General features: G+C 31.8%; 2 protein-coding genes, 1 long non-coding RNA gene and 3 other non-coding genes across 6 annotated transcripts; 4 read left to right on the forward strand and 2 right to left on the reverse strand.

The window, feature by feature from the left end:
- Positions 1–1,901: 1,901 nt before the first annotated feature.
- Positions 1,902–5,083, reverse strand: LOC101204484 (outer envelope pore protein 24, chloroplastic). The gene is made up of 3 exons (XM_004147741.3): positions 4,803–5,083; positions 4,089–4,448; positions 1,902–2,130 (listed from the first exon to the last, which is right to left on the reverse strand). Exons 1-3 carry the CDS (start codon positions 4,998–5,000, stop codon positions 2,050–2,052), a joined length of 639 nt encoding a protein of 212 aa, XP_004147789.1. The 5' UTR covers positions 5,001–5,083; the 3' UTR covers positions 1,902–2,049.
- A 7,100-nt stretch (positions 5,084–12,183) lies between these two features.
- LOC101210043 lies at positions 12,184–14,283 on the forward strand. The gene is made up of 3 exons (XM_011654104.2): positions 12,184–12,687; positions 12,773–13,111; positions 13,603–14,283. The coding sequence occupies exons 1-3, from the start codon at positions 12,388–12,390 to the stop codon at positions 14,116–14,118; spliced, it is 1,155 nt and encodes a 384-aa protein (XP_011652406.1). The 5' UTR covers positions 12,184–12,387; the 3' UTR covers positions 14,119–14,283.
- A 1,885-nt stretch (positions 14,284–16,168) lies between these two features.
- On the forward strand, positions 16,169–17,485 carry LOC105435020. Its single transcript, XR_969133.2, has 2 exons — positions 16,169–16,512; positions 17,018–17,485. It is a non-coding gene; the product is annotated as an uncharacterized LOC105435020 (long non-coding RNA).
- On the forward strand, positions 16,635–16,723 carry LOC116403021. The gene has a single exon (XR_004215751.1). It is a non-coding gene; the product is annotated as a small nucleolar RNA R16 (small nucleolar RNA).
- LOC116403020 lies at positions 16,811–16,893 on the forward strand. The gene has a single exon (XR_004215750.1). It is a non-coding gene; the product is annotated as a small nucleolar RNA R16 (small nucleolar RNA).
- A 3,390-nt stretch (positions 17,486–20,875) lies between the features above and the next one.
- On the reverse strand, positions 20,876–20,946 carry TRNAG-CCC. Its single transcript has one exon. It is a non-coding gene; the product is annotated as a tRNA-Gly (tRNA).
- Between the last annotated feature and the right edge of the window lie 1,121 nt (positions 20,947–22,067).

Here is a 22,067-nt window from a genome sequence, read left to right on the forward strand (position 1 = left end):
TATTTACTTATGGGATTATATTTTATTATGTATTCATTTTTTATTTGTGATTGGCTTGATGTAGATTTATTTGATATAGCCTATTTGTATAAACTTATTATTAGAAGGAAAAAAAGGGCAGGATAACCATTTCCCCATCCATTTGTCCTATGTTAAAGAAAAATAGAAAGTTATTATACTCTACAGTTATTGTACTCACTATATAATGTTTTGTGGTTAAGGTGTAAATTACAAAGAAGAAAAAGAGGACAAAAGTAGAAAATAGGGAATAACAAATATTGTTATTAAGAGAATATAGAAGATAAGAGATGTTGATTAGAAAATAACAAAATAAAAAGTGATGAGTTGTAAGAAATTATAAAGCTTGGAATGAACAGAGATTTGAAATAATTATAGTGTAGTTGAAAATACAACTATTATCAATTAGCTCTAAACATGAAGTGAGTTATAATAGCTCATTTCACCTACTTAAAGTTGTTAAGTTTTTTATTTGAAATAATATTTTTAAAAAAATTGTAAATTGTTATATTGTACAGACAAGAGAAATTATGGGTACATCCTAATTTGGAATTTTTTCTTAACAAAATTGAATAATTAAGATCATTAATCTTGATTTAAATCAATCTGATTTTTTTTCCCTTATGAAGGCCAGGAGGCAAGGCCAACCAAAGATTGTGTACCTGTATCTTACTTTTTGTGTTATTATCTCTTTGTTTTGTTATACTTGTAGTATAAAAAAACAATTTATTGATGCTCTAAGATAATGAGATTTATTAATCAAATCACATAGTGAATGACAAAGCATGTGGGTACTGGCAAAGTTAAATTTCTTCATATTGTTGTGCAAGTGTAAGTGGCATGTGATAGGTTTTATAATGACTTTATTTTTTCTTTTAAATTAATAATAATTAGTAGCATGCAGTGCATATTATTTGCCTTAGAAGTTAAGTTTGACTCCCAATCACAATTTCAGAACAACAGCTTCAGTCAAATGGATTGTTCACGTGAAATTTTCATTACCTTATATAGTCCTTCTTTAATATGATTATACAATGCCAAATCATTACAAAACAGGGCTTCAAGATTTTTACGCTCCGTATTGGTGGCATTCCATTTATCATTTCGACCATAGCTTAGTGAATAAAGTATCAATTACCATATGAAATAAAATGGATTCACTTTTCTGATCTTGCTATAATTGATCTAAGGAAAAATATCAAAATCTTCACAGTTGGTATTGTAAAAATGGTGGGCTAAACAAATTTATTGTTATGTTGTGGAATGACCATGAAAGCAACTGTGACACAACTTCGATTTTAATAGTCTCATGACAGATTCTTCTCAAGATTACAAATACAATTTTTTATAGATGGACACATCTCACAGAAGAGTTGGGATTAAGAAAAACATCTCGAAGGAAGAATCAAAGAGATGGAAAACAGAAAAAAGATGAAATATGTGTTTCCAAATTGAGTAGGGAAAATTCAACATCTTCCATACTAATTTGTAAGGAATATCATAACATAAACACAATCAAATTCAGCATTTTATAACCATTTAAGTGAATTGTTGAGAAATTTACCTCAAATGGCATCCGAGTATATTAGAGTTTAGCACAACTAAAATCTCCCTACCCCAATACTAAAGTAAACTTAGTTATTCATTCTAACACTATTTACGTTCAGTAACTTTCCTCAAAATATCTATCAGCAGATTCAGTACTTTATTGGAATTCAAGTTCATTCACGAAAAACCCTAGATTATCTTCTAGATCTTGATAAGGAAGAGCAGATAAAGATAATACAAAGCAGAGTAATTTTTTTATTATCTTCTTTATTCAAATTGATAGTTTTTTGACGAGTAAATAAAATGGCAGAGCATGAGCAAAATGAGAGCGGCCATCGCTTGAAAAGAACTGCTTCTTATGATTACTGAGGTGTATTTAAACTTTCAGTGCACAAAGTATTTTCAGATTCAATCATCAAAATGTATTTAGGAAAACTCCACAATAAATCACAACAGGAATTTAAAAGGAATTTGATTTAAAAATTACACTTCGAAGTTCCATGTCGATTCTGCGGTTACTTTTGGCCTTTTTGATTCATCTGCCATATTGACCGATGCTACAACCTGCACAACAAAAGATAGGGTAAAAAACACTGACATGAGAATCCAACACAGTGAATAGCATTCAAATCCATTAAAAAGCATCTAGAACTTATGAAAGCTGTTATCGCACTCGGATTGCGGAATAGTTCGTTGTTAGAATATGTCTTAACTTGAACAAGTATATTGAAATGGTACGATGAAGAAATATGGGATAAACCAAGTCCATGGTACTTGATATTTGGAAACCTTCCTCTTGAGCATACTAACTCAAGGCCTGAACCACTTAACTAATGCCTACCTTGACTCACTCCACCTCTCTCCATTTATAATATGATTCGGTAACTAACTTTCTATCTCATTACCATTATACTCCTTAATGCTACCATACAAATATCTTATCTAGGTACCTACAACTATCACGAGCCGATAACTGACAAAGGTGCCAGCCACTATATTTTTATCCCAGAATGTTAATAGTTCTACCTTTGTCACCAGGGGTAAACAGATAGTTTCGAAGTGATAAAACAAAACAAGTTTCATCGAAACTGCGTATGCAGTTTCGAGGATTGCTAATGCCAGAACCTCATCTGGGAAACCACCACTACAAGCCTACAGGTATTTGGCCTCTTCTCAACTACTCCATGTCAGTGCATTGTTAACGCTTGAGCGTGACCTACTCATAAAATTCTCTAGATGAAAACACTTTCATCAACCATTTTCCAACAAAGTATTGGTGTTTAAAACTCCTTAATACACTTGAAAAAAAAAATTGTGGTGAACCCTTATCTTGTAAGTGCTGGTACAGAAAACGTTTCATCTGAATACATAATTCAAAACGGCATTGTGAAACTCGGCCCCAACTATTAATCTATTGACTACTTCAAAACCAAGTAACACTTAATAATTTTAGAAATCCAGATCCCACCTCAAAGACTGACGATCCTGTTTGTTTTTTATTAAGCACCTGTTCATAGCCCAGACTACATGTCTTGAATTTCCTCAAGCTCCCACGTGGAAAGGGGGATTTTTCAAAGATAAAATGATAAAATCCCCAAATAACACTCACAAGTCACCACAGACCAAACATAATTGTATTTTCAAAAAACCCTGGAATCAAATATCAGATTACCAGATGCAAAATCTTAGTGGAAAACCAAGTACTTCTGATTTAAAACCCGGTGTCTCATTTACATATGTTGACACCGGGGCGATGATACCTATCTAATGGAATAGTTTTTTTTAAGGTCCAGGGGAATACTTGACCATATTTAAAAGTAAGATTATCAATTATATACGGAACAATTCAAAATTCTCAAAGAACTCCCTGATTCTCAATTTCCTGCAAGGAAGTCTCCCTTCCATTCTCTTGAGTATCATAGTATTAAGGCCTACTCCCAATAAACCATAGAGAGATTTTGAGCACCCCAAAATTGGCTCTAAAAGCCTAAAACATTTCAGTGATTTCACTCATTAAAGCTTTCTTCCTGGAGACTCAAATCCATGAACATAGAGGACTTCCCCTCATAAATATCCCAATCCTTCACTAGAAGGATCTCCCTCTGGGGCTCTTTTCTTTCATTACTGGGTAATGATTTTCTGGATTATGGATATTTGATTTTACCCTCAGCTGAAGAAATAATATTCATAAATTGTGTAGCTCTAGGAACTTACAGGGGAGACATTCTTTCAAATCAAGTGTTGACTGTTTGGCCAACTGCGTAAAGATAATTATTGGGATGTGTTCGTCAAGAATTAGACAACTAGAGTTAAATTCCATCTTAACTGTACCAAAAAAGTGCATTTTACATATATGGTTGGAAAAAACTACAATATATCAAAGTCATCAATAATGGTTTATCCATAGTAATCTTCCCTGTCCAGACAAAGTGCTTGAAATGAAACGTCATATCCAGAAATTTTGATCTACGAAATTAACAAGCATTCAAAAAGTATAAAAATATAATGACAAAATTACCAACCTTGAAATTTCCGCTGGACTTCAAATTCCTTGTCCATTCTAATCCCAGTACCTTGGATGTCGTCTGGTACGTGGCCTTGAATACATCATCACCATAAACCTTCCTTGAAACAGCAAAGTCCCACGAATTCTTTGCAACATCGTAAGAAGGTTCAAAAGTAGTCGCCCCCTCGTGCACGTAGGTGTACTTCAATTTACAATTTCCTGATCCAAGAGCATGATTAGCAGAAACCTTGTTAGCCGAATCAAAGACTAGGGTCCCGTCGAGAATTGTTCTGCTATCGGCCCAACTATGGATGTAAGTTAAATTCAAAGGCTTCTCCGCTACCTTTACAGTATTCATAAACTGAAAGCGAAGATCCTGTACAATAGCATGCAATAACAAAACAAGTTAGCAGGAGATTGAATTTGATGATGCAAAGAAGGAAAATGAATTCTAGAGAAACCTAACTCAAGCTTCCAGCAAAATAATCGGATTAAACTCAGAAATTGCAATACAATGAATCAATTTCGCGTCCAGCCTAAACAATTACATACACCAACTTCCAAAAACTCCGTGCCAAATTTATCATAAATTGGTTCGTTCTGGTAGTAGGTAATATACAACAACCAAATTCCCGTCCTAACAAGAAGTTTCACTTCGTGAAATTCTTAATCATCTGAATTCGAATGCTGGCAGCCATAAGAATCTTGAAAATTTGAGAAGTCAGCGTACCTTTTTGGGGACATTGTAGTCGACTATGAAGAAACCTGGTTTCTCGACTGAAAGAGCAAGGCCGTTCAAACTAGGACCGTTGATGATTGTGGCATCGGTAATAGATGCTCGAAGCTTGACATCGCCGGCGTTAACAGCCAAAGTAGAGGCGGCGCCGCTTTTGTCAGCGTCGTACTTGGTCTTTAGAGTTGCCTTCATTGTTGATAGTGAAGGAGATAAGCGAAGTCTAAACCCTGTCTCGATGCAAAACAATATTTTCACCTTTTTTTCTCTCCTCTTTCCATTTTAAAGCTGCTGCCTTCGATGCCTAACTTGGCCTTTTCCAACTAAACGGTCCCAAACACTTACACCTAAATTTTATACTTTGTGTAAAAAATAACTCTGTTTTAAGATCTTTTTAAAAAATAACCAATTTTTAAATAAATTACATAGTTATTTATTTTATTTTTTGCTCTCATAGTAGTTCTTCTAATATTCTCAACCAAAAAAACTAAATCAAAACTTCGAATAAAATTTTACAATCTCACAAAATTCGAAAATTAAAATCTTCTCTTAAAACTTACAAAAAAGATAGATACCCAAATACAAAACAAATACTCAATTACTAAATTTCAACCTCTTGTTATAACTAGTTCTAAGGTCCTCTTGGTACTTACATTATTCTCACTCTTTTTCTGAATAATGTATGTGCATTTATAGAAGAGGCTCGTTTCTTTTATGATACATAATCATATCAAATAATTAATAATGAGAAGAGATGGAGGAGAGAAAAATAAGTATAGTGTTACCTCCGGTGATGGGTGTAGATAAATAACAGAGTTATTTTAGTTTAAAATATATTTACCGTTAAGTTTGGATGAAAATTGTTAAAATTTTGTTTAAAAAGTCCTTTTTAACTTAAAAAAAAAATCAAAATTATGGATGCCTATATAGTTGATAAAATAAAATAGTAAATTTTGTAATAGTGTATCATGATATTTCTAAATTTACAATTCATCAGGATGGAAATATAAAAATAATATAAATATGAAAATATTGATACAATTGTTCCAATTTATAAAGTTAAGTTAAGACTATAATTTTTTTTGTGTTTGGTTTTTACGTGCATTGCACGAGTTGTTTACTAGTATTTTAAAATGCATTATATATGACATTAATGATAAACTTTTCTTGGAGTATTTATGTGAATATATATTTCAAATGTTCAACTTTCAATATACAAGATATCGATAATGTGTTGCACGTGTGTGAAAAATATGTTGAAATTGAATGAGAGAGATTAAGACATGAAAGCAAGGTTAATAAAGATTTAAATGAATTAAAAGTTGCTACCTATACTAATAAACGTTCACCTTCCTTTTCAATGTCTCAATGAATTGGAATTTTAAAGTGCTTGGAACAATTCTATAGAGAAGTAAGGATGACGTTGTCAGGTTGCAAGGAAATATTGAAGCCATTGGTTGTTGAATCCTAGACTACGGAGGGTGTTACACTTTTTTAAAAAAATGCTAACTTAAATTTATTTTTCACTCAAAATATAAGTACGTAACTATTAAGTATGTGATTCCCGCGATGTATATATTTCTGTTTATTGTAAAAGGTGGTACATTTAGAAAGAAAAAAAATGATTATTGTAGCAATTTAATTTTTAAAATAAAATAAATCCAAAAGATGTTAAGGGGTGTTTGGAGTTAGGGGGTTTGACATTTGAAGTCAAACCCATGCTTGGACACTTGGAATAAATTTATAGGATTAAGAAACCAAACTCATGGGTTTGGAAAATGATTTTTATTTTTTATTGAATGTCATGTGTTTTAGAAAAAAATTCACTTAAGTCTCTTATCAATGATCATTGTTGATCGTTAACAACAGACGGTAGTCAACTTCACGATCAACTATGATGATCGATCACGATTGATCGATGATCACAACAACTGATCATCTTAACTGTTGGCTCTAGATCATCTTGATCTTCACCTCTGGATCGTCTTAGTCATCGATTATCGATCATTAGTGATCAATCATCTTAATCGTTTGTGACTTATATAAATTTAATTTGGACATGACTATCGTTTGGTGGACATCTTAATCGATGGCTACCAATCGTTATTGTTAACTATCGATGTTGTGCATATTAACAAACAATTATAGTGATGGTCAATGACTAATAGTCTTGACCCTTAACGACTGATTGTCATGATGGTCAGCACCAACTAATCGTCATAAATATTGGGGATCATTGATTGTCTTCACCATTGATCAACGATCATTTTCACTAAGACTTCCTACACTCATTCCCATGGATTTGAATAGTAAACACTATTCAAGCCCATGGATTACATTTTTTTTTTCTAATTCAATCTAGAAAATTCGTAGGCCAACTCTAAACCTACCTCCAGTGACCATCGTTGGCCGACCATTAGGTATCATTTTTTACAACTGTGATGGCGAACTTCCAGCCACCAACTCCGGCAACCGCCGCAAACCTTAAAAAATCAATAAAAATTAATTAATTTTTTTCTAAGTCATTCCAAATACAAATTTGATTTAATCACAATAATATTTTTTAAAATACACATTTTTTTTATTATTCTATTTTCTTTTCTTCTAGAGTTTTTTTTTTTTAATAATAATAATTATTAGATCATCTTTTTTAATTATCTCTTTGTCTTATTTGTTTAAAATTAATATTTAATTCATTTTAGGAGATTCTGTTTAATTTGTTATATTTTTCTAGGTGAAAATTGATGAGTTATCTATTACGACCTCAAGTATAAATCATAAAGAGATAAAATCTCTTGACAACGGAAGATTTTACAGATTTTGCTAAACATGCTTTCTCATTATATATTAGAGAAAAAAAAAATTTACTTGTTGGACACCACCATTTGGACACTTTTCTATATTCTGGGATGAAATTGGTTTGTGGGAATCAATTGGGATGATAAAATTTTTTTAGAGAAAAATTAGCAAAAACATCACCTTTCTGTTCTTGATTAATGGATTAAAGAAAATCGTTTTCTTTTAGATAATTATAACTCTTTTTCCTTATAAAGGTGGTAGAAAATCATGAGATCCTATTAATTTAAAAATATGAAATTAAAAGAAATTTCAAATATACTAATTAATTAACTATTAATCAATTAGTTAATAATTAATTAATCATATTTAATCAATATTTCATTTAAATCTTATTTAAGGTTTATCTCTCAAATATCTTATAGTTTTATATTAATTAAATTAAATTAAACTAAACTATTAATTAACTCTTCAATTAATTAATAGCTAAATTAAATATTTTATATTTAACTTATATAAATTTTGAATCATATTCAAATAAAAGTTTCTCTCATAACCAATAATTTTAATATGAATCTAATTGATAAGTAGGGAGTGAGTGAATTTCATATTGTGTAATTATGTTTCCAGATCCCAATTCGGTCTTGTCCTCCAAATGATAAGTTTATTGAGTCGGAGATCTAGCAACTCTCACTCGTACAAATCAAAAGATAATTTGTTCCGAACAGGAGTCCACTCTCACTCAGGATTGAGACTAAGTTACCTAGGTCATCATAATATTCTTGATAAAAACATATTTGTCTTGTGGAAAAAAAAAAACATGTTCTCTAACATATTGATCCTCTTTCATACAACATTACCTTTCCATGTTCCCGCCTATGTATATGGGATATTTTAAGAAGTGAACATCTTTCTTAGTCGTAGGGTCTAGAGAAAGAATAGGAAAGGTGATTTCACTATATTTCTGACTAGGAACAAGACCTATCACAAGAATATTTTTTTTAGTGGGACGATAGCTTTGAAAAGACAGATTGCTAACCTCTTAGGCTAAGCCATTAACCTCCATTGCCTAGAAACTCATTCTCCGCTAGAACCATACCTCTAGTTTAGAGCTTTATATCTTAAACTTCATGACTCAAATGAAAATACTTCCTTCTACAAAGTTGTGTCAAATTAACTTGAATTTCTTGCCTCAAAATTTCAGTTTCATATTCTAATAGATGAACTCTACAACCCTTTGGAAGTCCACCTTGTTCAAAATCACCTAAATTCTTACCTTCCTCACATGTTTCAACTCAAGCTCACACTTCCCTTTCTCAAATTCGTCCAACATCCCAATTTAAAAAATAGAACTAATTTTTTTTATCTTTTGAGACTTATTTTAGCCAAAACGCACGAGTGGCTTGGGAGAAATCTTCATCCAAAGTGACCTATTTATATTAAAAATTGCATGAAACTTTATTGGCACCTTCTTCAGCCGAAATTTAACTGATGCATGCACTTGACACCTGGAATCCACTTGACCGACTCCACCTCTTCATTATCTCACCTAACCAAAATGTCAAAGTCTCAAGAACAAACGAAAACGCCTTGCCAAACTAACCTCTCTTGCCTTATCGCAAACCTCCAAATGCATTGTCATGCCTTCCTCGCCTAGCCTTTCATCGTCAATAAGCTAACCTTTAAGGAGTCCTTCTTGCCAAGCATAATGCATAGATAACCTCTCAAGGTATCCTTCTAGCCTAGTCTTTAGCAAAACACCCATGCTTTAGAGGTTTTACTTGATCTTCTCGACCACACATCACAACGCAAGATAACCTCCAACTTTTCCTCTCTTGCCGCCTAGCATGCTCTCTTCTCGTCCAAGGTAACCTCTTTAGAGGTTCTCACACCACTCTTCTCGCCTAGGCCACCTCCAAACATCTAACCAATCTTGAAATAACCTCTTTATACATTTTGGTCGCCAACAACAAACCTCTAAAGGCCTATTCTATTGCCAAAACGCCAACTTCCATACTCAGCCAAAATTTCAAACTTTTCTTTATCTTAAACACATTTTCTTATCTTTACCAAGTCTTAACAAATTCCAATGGTCTTAGAAAGTTTTGGGTTTCACAAAAAGAACGGGTATTTTTGTGGGTATGGAGAAAGAAGAAAGGAAGTTTGGGGAAAAAAAGAAGGGAAATATTTTTTGAGAAAAGGGAGAAAAGAAAAATAGATATTTTATGACATTTAAAAAAATGTCAAGTAAATAAAACTAGTCTTGACGCTTTTAACCTATCGAGTATTGCAAACTTTTGAAAAATTATGGATTTTTCTTTTTGTTTTTTTGTTACTCAACATTTTTTCATTCTACCTAACATTTTTTTTTATTAGAAATGTCAAGTATTTATAAATTGTAACCATCAATTAAAGTGTTTTTTTTGTAGTAGTGCTTGGGGCAATTTCGTCAGTCTTGATTGAGATTCTTTATTTACACGAGCTCGGATTGATGAAATTGTTGAAATTCATCAAACGAAACCACTTGCATTAACTTAAAATCTAGTTCTGAAATAGAAATATTTATTGCGACAGAAAGTTGTTTTAAAAGCATGAGTTGAAATACAATGGTTTTAAAGAAAAACCATGGTACTCTATATACCGAGTTCTTGACGGTCAATGTGCACAGTCAGGGATATAGGGCTAAGTTGACCACTTATCCGCTACCACCGAGTCCAAGCAAGAAGTAAAAATCAAAGGTGTTCTGCTATCTTGACCGAGTTTTTATTTTTTATGAATAGCATGACCAAAGGTGATCTACTAGTTTGATCGAAGTTTGACAGGATAGTAAGAGAAGGTGCTTTGCTATCTTGACTGAGTTTTTCTGGTTATAAAGTATACTGAGACAAAAGTGTATGTTTAAGATTGTATGTTTATGAATGGTTTATGAAAAGATTAAATTGTATTGTTTTAAAGTATATGTTTTACAAAATCATCACTCACCTGGCTTTTTAGCTCACAATTTCCAAATGTTTTTCACTATTTTCAGGTACATATTGTGGATCTCTCCGTGCTAAACATGCATATTGCTACCACACCAACTTAGTTTTCATGCAAGGATATTTTCTTGTTTTAAGTTGTTTTTATAATTGTTCAAATATTCATATATTCGAGTTAATTCAATTTTCATGTTAAATTTTATAAAGATATTCATACGAGCTACACAACGGTTTACAATATTTCAAGTTTAAAATCTTTCGTTATTAAAATGTTTCATGTATTTATGACAAGGGTAAGTTGAGGTTGTTTCGAAGGCGAACGACTTTGGTTGGCTTCACGCCACGTCTCAGGACGAGCAAGCAGATGCCCAGGGCGGGGTGTGACACAACTCCTCCAAGCATCTCTGGATATATGTGCATTAATTTCTTCTCATTGTCTTTGTTTTTTTTTTTTCACAAGACAAATATGTTTTTCTCAAGAAGGAATTGCTGTTTTTTACACATTTTTTTTCTTGTGTATTTGTTATTTTCATTGTTTTCTCAATTTGAAGCCATTAGGAAATTTGGTTAAGTATGAAAACCAGCCTATATTGTTGATCCTAAAGCAAAGGGTTAATTTGGATAGAAGGTGGAAGAAAAGATCAATGCTTATTTATCTAAGTATGAAAAATGAATCTACGTTAATCATTAAACTCTAAGTTAATTTGGCTTAAGTGTAAAGATCGTTCATAAGATCAACTGCAAAGGTGAATATTTATTTAGCTAAGTATAAAATTGAGAAAATTAAAGATGTTTTAACGGGGAGGTCGGCCCTCGAAGAATGGAGGGGGAGTTTTCCCCATTTCCATTTTTTTTTCTTAATTTATTTCTTTTTCTTGTTCTTTTTAAATAAAATGATGTTTTAATAATTTAATATTTTATGCATATTTCTATTGAATATCTATATATAGTTTATGCCTTCACAAATTTTGCCAAGGAAATCGATCTATAGTATTGACTATTAAGACACTGTGCCTAAGTATGAAGGTCAATTCTATGATAGTAAAATTATCTCTTAGTGTTATACCTTTAAACAATGCTTGGATCACTGATAAAATAGATCAAATGATTCGTAACAAGTTAATTAATTACGTAATGAAATTAACAAAGCAAACAACTATTATGAAATCTATTTCTATATATTTGTGAGGACGCATAGCATTTGAGTTAAGCTAAATAATACATTATGACTTCTATACTCTCTAGTTATTTCTAAACCAGTATTAGTGGCAAAGTTACACTCATCCCAGTTTTCCTACTTTGGAGCATATTGATTTGATTATCTCCAAAAAAAAAAAATACTTTTTCACATTTGATACCAAATTTCGACATAAAAAACGTTAATATATATATATATATATGTTAGCATACAACAATGTGAACATTTTAAAATTAGCTTCTAGTATATAAAAAAGAAAAAAAGAGTGTAAAAAGATGGATAAATTTTGGATTTGGTAAGGTAATGGCATACATTTGCAAATTGGGTAGGGAAAAGAGGCCAATAAAAGAAAGGGCCGTTGGTGTTGTCACTAAAATCGTGGCCTCAACTACGAGACCTACGCGTAAGGACCACCTTACAAAAAAACCCCAAAACACTCTTCCCTTTCTCCTTCCTTCTTTTCCCCCTCTCCATATGATTTTACCATCGCTTTTCTAACTTAACAACGAACCCTATCCCCCCCACCCTTCTCCACCGGGGAGGACAGGGCCCACCCACCCGCTCCCCATTTTGATCATCATCATCTTCTTCTTCTTCTTCTTCTTCCTCCATGAGGAAACTCTGTCCTAATTTCGACAAAGAAAATGGCCTCGAAACCGTTCTTGAAGTCCCCATTCCTGAAGAAATGTTCACCAACATGGGCACCAACGCCGCTCTCCGTTGGCAAAATCTCCGTGCCTTAATGAAAGCTCAATCCACCGCCGATTCTCTCAACAAATCTTCCTCTCATCTCTCCGCTGCTTCCAATAACGAATTCATGGCTCTTCTCAAACTCGTAGGATCTCCATTAATCCCTTTCCAAGTCCATCTCGACCTCACCTTCAATTGCTCTTTGCGTGATTATTCCATCGTAAGCGCGCTCCTCTCATATTTTTTTCAAAGTCGTTGAAATTGAATCGAGTCCAATCTTAATGATGTAATGTTCGTTTCTGTAGGAGGCGTCGACGGCGAAGTATATTGTGCAGCAATATGTGGCGGCGACGGGAGGACAAGCGGCGTTGAACTCAGTGAATAGTATGTATGCGGTTGGACAAGTGAAAATGGTGGGATCGGCGATGCAACAAGGGGAAGATAGTGTACAGGCGAGGGGGAAATGTGAGGTTGGGGGATTTGTGTTGTGGCAGAAGAATCCAGACCTTTGGTACCTTGAGCTTGTGGTGTCTGGTTATAAGGTTAGTGCCGGAAGCAACGGCAAGGTGGCTTGGAATCAGTCTTCTTCGCAGCCTTGTCATGCTAATAAAGGTCCTCCCAGACCTCTCCGCCGCTTCTTTCAGGTGATCTTTCTTTTCTTTACCGGCGACGGTGGCATGTTTAAACTTATTTCATTGAATTTTTGTTGCTTTCGAATTCGGGTATGATTTGGCAAATTTTTGTGTTGGTGTTAACTTCCGTATTTGAATCTGTCGAGAGAAAAGCAAAAAGTATTCCAACCTTTTAGTTTGGTTAGGTTTAACTTTTTACTTCATGAATTTTAAAACTAGTTATTATTCGAATTATATTTTTACATAATAAACTAAAATATTTACACAAATATTATCAGTAGATGAAAGTTTACGTGTAATCTTTCTATCAATAAAATTAAATGTATAAACAACATTTTGCCCCAAAAAAGTCTTCATTTACTTCTAACATAAATTCATGAAAACAAACTAGATTGAATATTTTTAAAATTAAATTTTGACCAAAAGAAAAAAGACAAAAAATAACATATATTATATGATTAATTAAGTTTTTGTGTATTTTCAATTTTGGGGAAAAAAAACAGGGATTAGACCCACGGTACACAGCGAATTTGTTCGAAGACGCCGTATGCATTGGAGAGAAAACCATAAGCAAAGAAGACTGTTTCATTCTAAAACTAGAGACGGCAGCAGAATTGCTTAAATCACAAAGCACGCCCCACGTCGAGATCATTCACCACACAATTTGGGGTTACTTCAGCCAGAGAACCGGCCTCCTTGTCCAATTTGAGGACACCAAGCTCGTCAGAATGAAAGCTGGCAAGCGAAACGACAGTGTTTTTTGGGAGACCAGCATTGCTTCCACCATCGAGGATTATCGATACGTCGACAACATTAACATTGCGCATGGTGGTCGGACGACGGCCAGGCTGCATCGGTACGGTGAAACGCTGAACCACCGGAGGAAAATAGAGGAGAGTTGGAGAATTGAAGAGGTTGATTTTAATATTTGTGGTTTGTCGATGGATTGCTTCTTGCCTCCAGCGGATATGAAGAGGGATCCATCCGACGTCGGAGAACAAGAGGCGGGAGAGAGCTAACTATTGTTAGATTTAGTTCTTTTTCTTTTTTACACCTTAAACACGATCAAATTTCAATAATATACAACACATGTAAATATAGGAGGATTTGACACTTTTTTCCCTTCACACCAATGCTTCAAACTTTTTAATACAATACACCATCAAGATTTGTAGATCCACAAATTTAAGGATTTTTTATTTTTCGTTTTTTCTCTTCATACATTCGAGGGTTTTTTAAGAAAAAAAAAATCAATTATAATGAATTAGAATTTTCTAAAGCAAAAACATTAATAAATAAAAGTACATATATTGTTTGAGTTAAGTTCATATTACCCTTAAGTCATCTAAATGATGTATAACATGATCGTGATAAAAGATGAGTTTTTCCGTAACTAAAAATTTATCCTATCATCTAAACACTTTCCTTTTTTTTCACTTTTATTAAGTTTAGGAAGAAAAAAAATCAAAGTTAGAAAGGTGTTTTGTACACAAATTGTAAAATTCAACCACATTGTTTTCGTAATTTAACCACTGAAATTTAGGTACTTTTTCTAGCATTATGGGTATTGACCATAATTATAAACTAAAATAAAAATAATGACATTTTTTCTTGTGAAGATGGTATGACCATGACACTATATGTTAAGATGGCTCACTAATTCTAATTCATTGTGTATTTGTTTGTCTTTATTTCATTTTCATATTTATTGGCCCACTTTATTAAGGCTCATATACATATTCTAATTTAGTGTGCATTTGTGTCTTTAGTTTTTTTTTTTTAACTACTCATTATTTATCTAGTGAGAATCTAATTATTTGTTTATTTTAATATTAGAATAATTATTTATTTTTCTGTCTTAATTTTAATTTTAAAATATGAAGTACAATAATTGTAGTATGAAATATAATATAATGATTGTTGATCGAAGTAATTTAACTTCATTTGTGATTTTTTTTTTACTTTCTTCGACATATTATGGAAATGAGTCTTAATTGTTATCTCAACCCATGTTACCTCTATATTTTGGGATTAAGCCTTTTTCACTAGTGTCTATCTCATGAACCGTTTACCTTTTGTTTATCATCTTCACTTTTAATGCTATTTGGTTCGTTAAGATTGATTGGTTAATGTTTCTATTATTAATGTACCAAATACAATATACTTTATTAATTGAAGTACAACAATGTAGACACTATACCTTCTTATCTTTTTCTCGTTCTTCCTCTTGTTCTTCATTAGTTGGTTTCACAACTTTTCTTCTGCTAGCTTACACATGTTTGTTTTGGGTTTCAATTACAATGTATTGCTTAAAAATCAGTTTAAAAAAAAGATGGATTACCAAGCTTTTCATCATTGGTTTTTTCTACACAACATTCTCCTCTTTTTTAGGTTCATCTTCATTCTTCCCCTCTTCTATGAAGTTTTAAGATTGTCCGTGATTCTAGGATAATTTGTAGATTCAAAGTACAATGTTAAAAAAAATATTTTAGATTTGTCTTAATCTTCATCGTCTTTCTTCACCTATTCCTTTGTGCAAGTTTTTTTTATTCCTTCCATCTTCCTTTTCTCTTCTTCTACAATTTTTTATGATTTTTTTCAATTTGGTTGTTTAGATCATGTGACAAATATAAAATATAGTTAAATCTTGAGATATTGACAACCCATCAAATCTAAACGCTCGTCTTTTAAAAAATTATTAAAAAAATAATTTTGATTTAGATTTGATCATAGATTTGGAAAGCTAAATCAAAATGTAAACTATTGTTTTTCAAATAGTAAAATATCGTTTTTCAAATATATTACTCACAGAACCTCAATTAATCGAAAAAATCAAATATATTACTCATTGCACGTCAATTAATTTTTTTAAATATCTTATTGTGGATACGTGTATTTTTTTCGTTTTCAAAATTGTGGTTGTAAAATATTTTTTCAAAGACTCTAAATTATAATTCAAAATATATACGCATTTTGAAACCTACCTCCCAAATAAGATAAAGAAAGAAAAATTATAAGGGAAAGGAAATTAAAATAGCGCGGCTGTCTTGTACTCCAAAATCCAAACCCTAAATCCTCCGAATGCTATAAATACAAGCGTCCACACTCCTCTTTCAGCCCCAGCCGTCTCTAATCAAATCCTATTTCATTTCCTTTCTTTCTTTTTCGCATAATCGTCTAATTTTCTTCATTCTACCGTCTTTCGAAATTTTAAACCCTAATTCAATTTCTCCACTTTCCTTCGATTTTGTCTGTAGGTTTTAATCGAGCGTCTGTTTTCTGTTCTACGACTGGTTTTTGTTTACTGATTGTTGCAGTTTTCTTTTTCGATTGATCTAAATGCTTCTGTTTACCCTCGTCTTGACATCGTTATTAACAGATCAAGGGGATAAAGCAGATGCAAATATCTAAAGGTTGGCTTACCAGCCCATTTCATATTTCATCTTTGTCTTGGAGTCAAATGGACCTACCGAAATTTACGTAATCTTTGATTGTCGTTTGTTTTTTTGATTTTTTTTAATGTCTTCTTCCTTATAATGGCAAATGATGAACACCTTATTACCGCTTATTGATATACTGAAGCTCTGTGCTGACTCAAAACTCCGCTTATTATCTGATGCCATTAATGTTTTTGTTCTTTCGTTGTTCTTCCAGTTTCTTTTGGTATTTTTCTGTGATTTATTATTTTTTGGTAGTTTAATACTAATCAAGGCAGGCAAATGATGTAGACAAATTCTTATCCTACACGCTGAAGTAAATGTAGACTATAACTCCGCTTATTATCTGATGCTTTGCCACTTTTTAAGAATTTAACTTCGATTATTTACTGTTCAGAAACTAAAATTTCTCTTTCTCAATGATGATTCTTAATTGTTTCTCTTTATTCTCATTCATCTTTGGATTGCATGACCAATGAAGAGAAATAGCAGACGGGCGGTCTGAAATGATGCCGTGTTGATTGTCTGCAACTCCCATTTTCATGGGTTCCTGAGGATGATTAGAGCAATCCTAAATATGGTTCTGTTTTTTTTTTGTGTGTGTGTGGATTTTAGGGTAATAATTTGAAGTGCCAGTGAGAGTGAATAAATTGATTTAAATTCATTGTTCGTTTTTGCTATGATGAAGTTTTGCCTAAATTATGTCTGGACATATGATATTTGTCTGTGATTAGCTGGTGCATACTTCTGAGCTACTTCTGTGATAGTTCCTCATTTTGTATATGTATGGGGAATCATGATCATCTTCTACCGCGTTAATTTGTGGGTTTTAAGTACCGATTATGTTCATAGTAGCTATCCAGAGATTGTTGTTGGGGGTTTTATTCTTCTGATTGAAAGGCAATTGTAGTGGATTTGATTTCTTTTACACGGTTAGTTCAGATCTTAAGAACTACAGGGGTTTCCTAAGAAACAAAACGAAGTAAACTCCAACTAATTCTTAATAATCTCTTTAATTTGTTAAATGCGAAAACATTCTTATAATCCTTAGGGAATTTCATTTTAAAACTGTGTAAAGTGTCATACTAAAATGTTGTAGGGGATGAAATCCTGTAAAGGCTGACCACACAACTGCAAAGACACTTCAATATCATATGGTATCTATTTACCCAAATTAGAACGCCTTTTTTTCCGTTAACGAAATCCGATTTTGTAAACTTAATCTTAATTTTTGAAATTTCTCAGTTTTTGGTTGTTTTATAAGATAGTATACAGTTACATTAACGTATTCAGTGTCAACAAACTCCATCTAATTTGTTATAACGAAGTAAAGATAATAGATGTTAAAAAGCAGGATCAAAAGAATGAAAGTGAAAGTAAAATGAACATTTGGGATATAATTTTGGATTCCATTGGAGGTGATATTATAGAAATGGGACTCATGCCTATAGAGATTGAAGATACTAAGAAACAAGTTCAAAAGGTAATGACTTATCACAAGGTAATGACTTATCACAAGTGATATGAAGAGAATTGTGCTAAAATAATAGTAATTTCATTCTTATCATTTGAGTAATTATCATTCTAGGTTCACTTTTGTGGTTGTGGAAGGGAGTCACTTCCTATGAAATTCTGGAAAAAATCTTTAGAGCATTCACTAAATAGGATAAGTGTGTAGAAGCCGTGTAAAAGAAATTCAGCACTTTAAAATTTAGAGAAAAACATTTAAACATGTTTTTATAAGAAAATAAAACTGATCTATGGAGTTCTCCTTCTTATTGTCAATATAAAAACAACGTAGAGTTTGTGGAGCTTCTGTCATTTTTTTTGTTTTGTTAAAGAAAGATTTTCTATTTGGAACCAATAGATTGTAAAAACATACGGAGAAAAGATTGCTCACCGCTTCGGTATCTTAACAAAAAAAATAACTTTGTATCTTAACAAAAAAAACTTTCCCCTCTCCCTCACGTAGAATAACTCTGAAAGAGTTATTCTTTTATTTAAATTTATTTAATATAAACTAAATATAACTTTAAAGTATGTTATATCTTATATAATACTAACTTTATATTATATCATACATAATATAATCAATGGTTTAGATCGTCTCATATGATTTATAGTTCTAATATGAGTCGAATTCATATTAATTTTAATCTATAGTTTGTTTATGTTTTATTCATATTATTATTATTTGAATTGTATTCAAATATTACATTTTCTTATAAAAACTTTATATTATAATGTATCATGTACATTATATTAATTGTATCGTATACAATTTATTTCCTTTAATCAATTTGAATGATTCAAATTAAACGAAAGTAAATTTGATTCTTATTTATCCTTATTGAGCTAACAAGGGGATCTTAGGAACCTACAGAATAAAACTCCATTGATGTGAGACTAATTAATTAACTATCAATCATTTTACTAAGACCAATAGTTGCACTCTTCTTAGTGTAGATATAATTGTGTCCATTAGATATAATCAATCAATAGTGCAAATACCCTTCACAAATTACTCATAAGTACTACTAAACCAAAAATTATTGTTTTTTCCATGTAGTTACATCTAACTCCTTAAGGATCACCAATTTCACTAATTAACAATAGTTATAGTTTCATTTATAATTGAACTATTCTTGGGCTAAGAGAGGGTGTGACGCCACATTGTTTAAGCCTTGGAATCGGCCCTTAAGAAAGTAGTTTCTCTACTTAAGGGTGTGGTGCCACATTGTTTTTAAGCCTTGGAATCGGCCCTTAAGAAAGTAGTTTCTCTACTTATTCTATCTATAGATAATGAGTGAATTCCTTCTTGTGTAGTGTTTTCAGCTCCATAATCAGATGAATCCCTATAATGGTAGGCTTATTGAGTCGACAATATAGACCACTCTCATCCATGCAAATCAAAAGATTGCCTTCATCGGCAGGAGTTCACAACTCACTCAAGATTTAGGTTAAGTCACTTATAGTCATCTTGATGAAATGTAGTCTCAACTAGTAACGTTGTTAATAAAAGAGACTATTTATTTCATGATTCGGTTTTATACAAACTCTTTGTATAGAATACTCATACTCGACATGAATGATTATGATTAAATTATTTGTAGCACTTTAAAACAATTGTAACAACTACGAAACATGTCGTATTCGTAGTGTCATCACCTCATCCTGTCTACCACATACCATTTAGGTTATCACTTAAACATGATCCACTTGTATGTCTCTACATACATGTTTAGGTTACAAGAGATAACCTTGGATGTTAGTATATTAGATAAATAAAATGTTTGTATAATATATACAATTACAAACTACAATACCATAAGATTTAGGGCATCAATCCCAACATAATTAGCATGACATCCTAAAGCCTATGAAAAAGCTAAAACTTAATCCACAATGAATTTTATACTTGATATCAAGTAGGGTACCTAATTATAGAAGTACTCTGATATATTCACCTTTGTGAATGTGGAAGTGAAGGTCGCTCCTGTGGAATTCTTGACAAATTCTCTAGATCAACATTCACTAAACTGGGATATACATGCAAGACCTTAAAGCACGAGCAATTTTAGAACTTCACTCGAATAATGTTGTGTGTGCAATTTTGTTGGAAGTAAAGTTCAAAACTACGAGTTACTTTACAATACTCTAAACTATTGTCACTACGTAAAGATTTAAGTCATTAGACACATTACTTAAGCTAGTATTATAAAGAACAGTTCTCGATAAAAAAATTTTAAAAAATTCAAATGGGAGATTGATAGTAAAAAAATTTCAAATGAGGGATTGTTGATGAATTTTTTTTGAAGATATCAATTATTACAAAATATTTATCTAAATGTGATTTTGGAGAGGAGAGAAGAGAAGATAAGCAAATAAGGACATTAAATTTGTTTATTTAAATAAAAAATATTTATGATCATTTCATTTTATAAAAGAATTAAACGTTTTAATATCATTTTACATCTAATTTCCAACGTTATCAAATACAAGACGAATTAACACGCGAATTGTTTAAACGTTCAGTTTAAGCGTTGAGACTTCTCAACATACTGCATTTCTTGACGAATTGAAACGACATCCTTTGGTTAAGAATTGATGCTGGCGGCAAAGAAGAATGGAAGAGCTCTTATTTATATGACTGATCCACTGTGGGAGGAAGCAAGTGCAAGAAGTAGATTAGATTGTCCAACGAGAAGGAATCCGTGAGGTAGAAGTGGCTTCAAAGATGTTGCCTGCCACCTAAGAAAATCAGTGTCATGAATGGGAAAAGTTATTAGAAACGATCAGGGGAGAATTTCCCAATTTTTGGTGGAAAAATACAAAAAAATGCGCATCCGGGGAATCGAACCCCGGTCAGTACCGTGGGAGGGTACTATGATACCACTACACTAGATGCGCTTCATGCTTCAATTATCACACTTTAAACTATCAAACACTAATTTCCATATTTACCTTCAAAGTTAAATTTAGAATTAATACTAGATTGTTTTTCACTAATAAAATAATTGTTTTTTTTTTAATATAAATAGTTGAAGATTTAGAAAGGACAGCATAAGCTTGAACGATTCATCCATGTGTTTTCGAGACTCGTTTTTATAATTAACATCTCAATTGTAATCCAATAGAATGAGAACATTAAATTTCAAATAATAATTAACGTGGTTGTTGATATTTAAAAGAAATTATAAATAACGTAGTGTACTAGTGAGACATAATATAAATAAACCTAACAACTTATATGTGAAAATTAATTATGATAGTGATTTGATCGATTACAATAATTTTAATACTATAAATTGGTTATAAACACTATCAAATACATCTAATTTGGATATATTATTTAATTTTCCAAATTGGTTATAGATAAATTATAATGATTCCAATTATTTAATAATGTTATTATAATTTTGAAGGTATTAGAATACATTTCAAAATTGTAAAAGTGAATATATTTTGGGTAGTAGAAGTGTAAATTGGGTACTCCCCTATTCTTCAGACTGAAGAAAAGAGAGTACGAGAGAATTTTGAGATCCATAAAAAAACCACTAAAGTTTCCTATTAATTTGATTTAATTTAAATTAAATTTTTAGAGAGTTTATCCTTATACTACAAACCCTTTAAGTTGTATCTCGAACATTGATCTCTATGTGTCTACATACTACAAACCTCATCAAACAACTTAAGTTATTAGTTTACTGGATTTTGGTTATTAACACAAAACTAATAATATAATCAATAAGGCTTATTAAAATTATAATAATAACACTTTATTAATAACACTCAATGAATTACATTTACCATCTACGAGTTTTAGAACATAAAACCTAACAATTTTAACTTCTTCAATCTAACTAGGTACTACGTCAATGTTGAACCTTAATGTTAAATAACATATAATTATTTGTTTCATATTATTTATTTTAATATAATATGTAATTATGTTTCAAATTATTTAAGAGTCGAACAAAAATTTCATGAAAAGTTTGCTAAATTTCTAAACCAGCGGTCAGGGCATATGA

This window comes from Cucumis sativus, chromosome 3 (genome assembly GCF_000004075.3).
Source record: "Cucumis sativus cultivar 9930 chromosome 3, Cucumber_9930_V3, whole genome shotgun sequence".
Taxonomy (NCBI): Eukaryota; Viridiplantae; Streptophyta; class Magnoliopsida; order Cucurbitales; family Cucurbitaceae; genus Cucumis; species Cucumis sativus.

What these genes read in the sequence shown, in the direction of transcription:
- LOC101204484 (XM_004147741.3), bottom strand. Translation starts at nt 5,000, where the DNA reads ATGAAGGCAACTCTAAAGACCAAGTACGACGCTGACAAAAGCGGCGCC. An exon ending in ACTACAATGTCCCCAAAAAG is followed by an intron (nt 4,449 to 4,802) that starts GTACGCTGACTT and finishes GCTATTGTACAG; the next exon opens with GATCTTCGCTTTCAGTTTAT. An exon ending in AGTCCAGCGGAAATTTCAAG is followed by an intron (nt 2,131 to 4,088) that starts GTTGGTAATTTT and finishes TTTGTTGTGCAG; the next exon opens with GTTGTAGCATCGGTCAATAT.
- LOC101210043 (XM_011654104.2), top strand. Translation starts at nt 12,388, where the DNA reads ATGAGGAAACTCTGTCCTAATTTCGACAAAGAAAATGGCCTCGAAACC. An exon ending in CTTTGCGTGATTATTCCATC is followed by an intron (nt 12,688 to 12,772) that starts GTAAGCGCGCTC and finishes TCGTTTCTGTAG; the next exon opens with GAGGCGTCGACGGCGAAGTA. An exon ending in CTCTCCGCCGCTTCTTTCAG is followed by an intron (nt 13,112 to 13,602) that starts GTGATCTTTCTT and finishes GAAAAAAAACAG; the next exon opens with GGATTAGACCCACGGTACAC.